Here is a 6000-nt window from a genome sequence, read left to right as displayed (position 1 = left end):
AAACAAGAATCAGCTATAATTCCTAACAGGAAATTTTAACTCTATTACATAGAACTATGTGAGGCTAGGAAGCTTTGAAGTACAAGCCCCTTACTACAATTGGGGCGAACCTCAAACAGAGCTCTCTCCATCAGGCAAACCACACTCACTTTGTCACACAGACATAAAGGTTTGTAGTTGTATCTCAAGTATTTAATTACTCAGTTCATACTTTTGGCAGGTTTGTAATGCGTCCTTCATGGCAGAAATGCCGTTTTGGATGTCCTGTTGCTCGAAGGTCATGACCGCCTGCAACACCACAATAGTACTGTAGCCCAAGGCATGGTACATACTCTCCTTAGCCCTGGGGGCAAAACACAGGGAATTAATACATCCCAACTCAACTTAAAAGCATGCACATCTTGTCTGATACTAATCAAGAGAAATCCTAGTAAATGCATATCGTGACTTTGATAGTGATAACTTTTACTCCTACACCATGATCACTGAAATAATATAGACTGAGAAAGGCATGTCCTAAAAAACTCAAGTATTAAGGACTTTCCAAATTAAGCCTACAGAGGCAGCAGAGAATGTTCCAGGTTAAAGCAGAAGCCGACAATTGTTTTGCCCTGTTTCAGCACAAGGGGGCAGCCTGCGGATTCTTTTCCTTGAAAACATTTCAAAGCAAACCAATTTTTCCCAGTTGAACACCAGGCAATATACTTACTATCTTTAGCTCTGATATAAGTACTAAAATAAAGGCCACTGGAAATGCATTCTGTGACAGAGAGATTTTGATGTATTTTCAGATACTCATTTAAAAAAAAAAAAAAAGCTCCTTTCCATTCCCAGCCAGAGGCCAAAGAAAAGCAAGATTTTTGCAATAAATTAGGTGAGCCACAATGGGCCCAGGCAAAGTACATTTTAGAGCTCATATCTAATCTAATCCCATTATCTACAATTCCTTATTAAAGTTCTTGACAATTCCAATTACTAAATTATCAGTTGAGAATTGCTTGGATTTTTTTTTTTTTTTAAGATTTTATTTACTTATTTGAGAGAGCGAGAGAGCACGAGGGGGGGTGAGGGGCAGAGGGAGAAGCAGACTCCCCACCGAGCAGGGAGCCTGACATGGGGCTTGATCCCGGGACTCCGGGATCATGACCTGAGCTGAAGGCAGAGTCTTCACCAACTGAGCCACCCAGGCGCCCTGAGAATTGCTTGGATTCTTAAGGGCATTAATTAATCTTAATGTATGGCACATCCCAGACTTTCGGGCTGTGAAAACCTCACCATTTCTTTCTCAAAACTTCTCATTAGGTCAATCTGTTATAAGATTTAAAATATTAATGCATGATTTTGTTTTTAATTCAAATATAATGCACAACAGCCCACGGCTATGCAAAACAAATGCTGGCCACATTATTCTTTTCCCCCATGGAAATAGTCTAAACATCCTTTGGTAATTCGCAGTTTGTCCTGACTAGTGAGGTCACTGGCTGTTCAAAAAAACCCTGCAAGGAGTTAAGATCAGCCTAAAGTTAATCATTTATTGTGGTTTTAAACCTCACATTTTAAACCAAAAGCTCCAAGAGGAAAACGATTCAGGTGGGAAAAACATATGTTTAACAGTGAAACTTGCATAACGATCAGAGAATATAAAATTTGACCAAATAAAATAATCACTTCTTTTCATTCCATGTTATGACCAGCTGGGTGTCTGAGACAGAGAAAAAAGGAGACCTGCGTGAATAAAAACACAAAGGAGACAGGCAGGCAGGTTGAGAGAGGAAGACAGAGAAGTAGAGACAGAAGATGGAGAGAGAAAGAAGTCTGAGGGACTGGCAAGGACGGAGGGAAATGAGGCAGGAGACAGGCAGGGCAGACAAGTGCTGAAGACAACGCTGAACAATTTCCTTCAGCTGTGCATTGTACCATCTATTTTACCATCTGTTCCTAACCTCTGAAATACTCATTGACCACAACTCCGCTACATCAAAATAGAATTACCACAGCAGCTTCTCAGGAGGTAATGTAATTTTTTTTTAATTGTGGTGTGCAGTTGACATACATTTCGGGTGTATGACATAGTGATTCAGCAATTCTATACATTATGCAATGCTCACCACCATGAGTGTAGTAAGACTGAAAGTCTATGATCAAAATCACATCCCCTACTGACCAAAGAAATAAGATTCCCACTATTGTGCCCAAGTAACCTTCTAAAAAACTGTTATATAAGGTCTAAGCTTCACCCAAGCAAGTGACTGTGTTTGAAGGCACAACGTAAGATTATTCCTGTCAAGCTCCAGGCACACTGTAGAGCTGCGGACTGTGGTCAAGGTGACGCTGGTATCAGGGCTGGGCCCGGGTGTTGCTGCCCCATTTGAAAAACGAACAGGTAATTATTAGCTGAAATTAAACTGCTTAACTTGTTTATCACATAAATAGGGAGTCCTAAGAACATTTTTTATTATTTTAAATTTCTTTTTAACATTTGAGATTAGCATAGTCTAGTTCTTTTTACCCCATTTCAAAGGAAACTTTTTCCAATGATATTTAAGCTTTAGAGGCATATCCATAAAAACATTTCACTGGGGGCGCCTGGGTGGCTCAGTTGGTTAAGCGACTGCCTTCGGCTCAGGTCATGATCCCGGAGTCCCGGGATCGAGTCCCACATCGGACTCCCTGCTCAGCAGGGAGTCTGCTTCTCCCTCTGACCCTCCCCCCTCTCATGCTCTCTCTCTGTCTCATTCTCTCTCTCAAATAAATAAATAAAATCTTTATAAAAAAAAAACATTTCCCTGAAAAAAGCAAAAGGAAGCTCTACAAAACTACATACAATGACAGTATTTGAACACAAATAGAAATTAAAATATGAGAAAGAATCAGAAACTTTCTACTGATTAAATTTGAAAAGACAGATTTCTTAACTGGATATTAAAACTGACCAACCAAATTAGAGGGTCTCAACCAAATTAGTTTAGAAATATTCAGGCGGAAATGCAGATAAATTAACTGACAATCATGACATCAAAGAAAGAATCATCAGAAACATCTGAAAAAAATATATTTTATCTGAAAGAAATACAGTTAATTACCACGGTCGAAGCAATTCTAAGGCATCTGTAAATTTGTTACTTAGAAATAAGTTCAATGCCAACGCACATTCTTCTAGGCCACACTTGAGATCCACCTTGTTTGATGTTGACCTAAAGACCAAGAAAAAATACACAGAATTTCTATAGCTTTTACTATTAGCACGTTGCTGCACGTGTGTGTTTACGTACACTTTGGAGACAGAAAGCTACCACTTAGTAGCAATGTCTTTAACTTTCTGAAGCCTGACTTGCTCATCTGTAAAATGGGAACACCACCACTACCTACTTCATGAAGCTGTTGTGAGGATGGAAGAAACTGACAAACAAGGCTCACAGCAGGCACAAAGACCACAAGCATGGGAACTACCTTTACTCACAGGAGAGGGAAAGTTATTGCGTTTTAGTTTGATCATGTAGGGGGAGAAAATGTGCGTCAGCGGAAAACTATGCATGATTCTCTATACTGTAGAAGAGACCCCTTCGGATTGCTTTTTGATTCTAGGGAACTGACTTGCAACTCTACGGTGTTCTCTTTTTAAATTAGAGTATAGTGGACACACAATGTTTCATAAGTTTAGGTGTACAACAGTGATTCAACTTTTCTATAGTTACGCTATTCTCGCCACAAATGTAGCTACCATCTGTCACCATACAATGCTTTTCTAATATCACGGACTATATTCCCTATGCTGTGCTTTTTATTCCCACGACTTATTACCTAAGTGGAAGCCTGTATCTCCCACTCTCCTTCACCCATTTTGCCCATCCACCCACCCCCCCTTCCCTCTAGCAACCATCAGTTTGTTTTCCATATTTATGGGTCTGATTCTGCATTTTGTTTGTTTATCCATTTGTTTTGTTTTTTAGACTCCACACGTAAGTGAAATCACATGGTATTTGTCTTTCTCAGTCTGACTTATTTCACTTAACATTATACCCTCTAGGTCCATCCATGCTATTGCAAATGGCAAGGTATCATTCTTTTTTACAGCTGAGTGATATTCCATTGTACACATACACCACATCTTCCTTGTCCATGTATCTACGGCTGGACACTTGGCTGTCCGTATGTTCAGTATCTTGGCTATTGTAAATAATGTGCAATAAACCCGTGGTGCATCTATCTTTTTGAATTAGTGTTTTCGTTTTCTTTGGGTAAATACCCAGTAGTGAAAATGGATCATATGGTATTTCTATGTTTACCTTTTTGAGGAACTTCCATACGGTTTTCCACAGCAGCCGCACCAGTTTACATTCCCACCAATAATGCACGAGGGCTCCCTTTTCTCCACATCCTGGCCAACATTTGTTATGGCTTTTTTTTTTTTTTTAGGCATTCTGACAGATATAATTGGTATCTCACTGTGGTTTTGATTTGCATTTCTCCAATGATTAGTGAGGTTGAGCATCTTTTCATGTGTCTGTTGGCCATCTGCATGTCTATTCAGGTCCTCCACCCATTTTTTAATCGGTTTTGTATTTTTAGTGTTGAATTGCAACTCTGTAAATTTTAACTGATAGTGATGCAAAATAATTGTCTATAGATATGCAAATTCTATCCCTGACTAGTAGAGGTTCAATTACCTCCTTCACTGTACAAGAAGCTAGTTTTACTGACTTTGGACATTAATTTCAACATTCTTTTACTCCATATAAATTTGTGCTATTTCAATTTCTCCTTTGAATCAATTATAAAATCTGCCTAGTTCCCTCACTGATTAATGAGTTAAATAAAATCTTTAAAATGTGTTTATTTTTACATCTGTATAATCACTATGATTTTACCCTTTATTAAAACTTATCTGTTATTTATGACTGATGGAAATTTTGCTCTTTAAAATTAGGGCCCTCAAGGTGACTAACTTGATTTCAGCTCAGGTCATGATCTCAGAGTTGTGAGATCGAGCCCTGTGTCGGGCACGGAGCCTGCTTAAGATTCTCGCTCTCCCTCTGCCTCTGCCCTTCCCACCCACCAAAATAAACAAACTAATTAATAATAATAAAATAAAATAAAATTAGAGCCTTCTACAAAATGTTTTGTGTAACTTTTTATTTTTTTAAAAAATAAGCTCCATGCCCAGCATGGAGCCTGACAAAGGGCTTGAACTCAGGACCCTGAGATCAAGACCTGAGCTAAGATCAAGAGTCGGATGCTTAACCAACTAAACCACCCAGGCGCCCCTGTGTAACAACTTTTAATAGGAAAATATTTCAGTAAGTAAATGAGCAGTATGATGATTTATTTAAAAGAGCTTAAAGTCGAATTTCCATGCCCCCAACCTCTCCAAATTCATTCCTTCAAACATGAAAACAAAATCCCACTTCAGTTACTTCTCTACCAGAAATGGGTTCTGATGATTTTGCCCAACTGCAGGCTAATGTTAAGTGTTCTGAGCACATTTAAGGTAGGTGAGGCTAAGCTATGATGTTCAATAGGTTAGGGCTATTAAAGGCATTTTCAATTCACGATGGGCTCATTGGGGATGTAAGCCCACTGTAAATCTAAGAAGATCTATAAATGTTGATGCAGTAGTTACTTAGGAAACTATCAGATGAGTTAGAGGTTAACCCTGAGGGAGAGACTCATATTTCTAAAGAAAGCTCAGATTTCCATAAGCAGTGACATATGGAATGAAATCGTAATGTGAAAAATAAATGCCTTAAAATCCTTAGGAGTTATTTTCAGCTTCATCTCCAGTCATCGATCCTCAAATTATTGCACCCCTTTGTTGTACTGTGAGAGCTGAGTCCTAAGGCAAACTGCCAAATTCATGAGTGTTATAAACACACTTAAAAGTAGCTGAAATTTCAAATGCAAAATCTCAAATGCTACAGATCTGCCATATAACTTAAAGTTTAATAACCCTATAAGGATAGATAAAAAGCCCTTTCTCATGGTACTAAAACATAGCTTTCA

The 6000-nt window shown here is 38.6% G+C and overlaps 1 protein-coding gene across 3 annotated transcripts in view; it reads right to left on the bottom strand.

Moving 5' to 3' along the window:
* TTC39B (tetratricopeptide repeat domain 39B) overlaps nt 1–6000 on the bottom strand; it is a 118392-nt gene that overhangs the window by 45291 nt on the left and 67101 nt on the right. For all 3 annotated transcript variants that reach the window (XM_034987962.1, XM_034987964.1, XM_034987963.1), the window contains 2 exons: nt 3084–3194; nt 212–343 (listed from right to left, as the gene is read on the bottom strand). In XM_034987962.1, coding sequence (XP_034843853.1) covers nt 212–343; nt 3084–3194 — 243 coding nt within the window. The remainder of the gene's footprint in view (nt 1–211; nt 344–3083; nt 3195–6000) is intronic.

This window comes from Mirounga leonina, unplaced genomic scaffold (genome assembly GCF_011800145.1).
Source record: "Mirounga leonina isolate KUSES-001 unplaced genomic scaffold, KU_Mleo_1.0 Mir_447, whole genome shotgun sequence".
Classification (NCBI taxonomy): Eukaryota; Metazoa; Chordata; class Mammalia; order Carnivora; family Phocidae; genus Mirounga; species Mirounga leonina.
The sequence above is the reverse complement of the archived record's forward strand: the minus strand, read 5'-3'. Positions and strand labels throughout refer to the sequence as shown.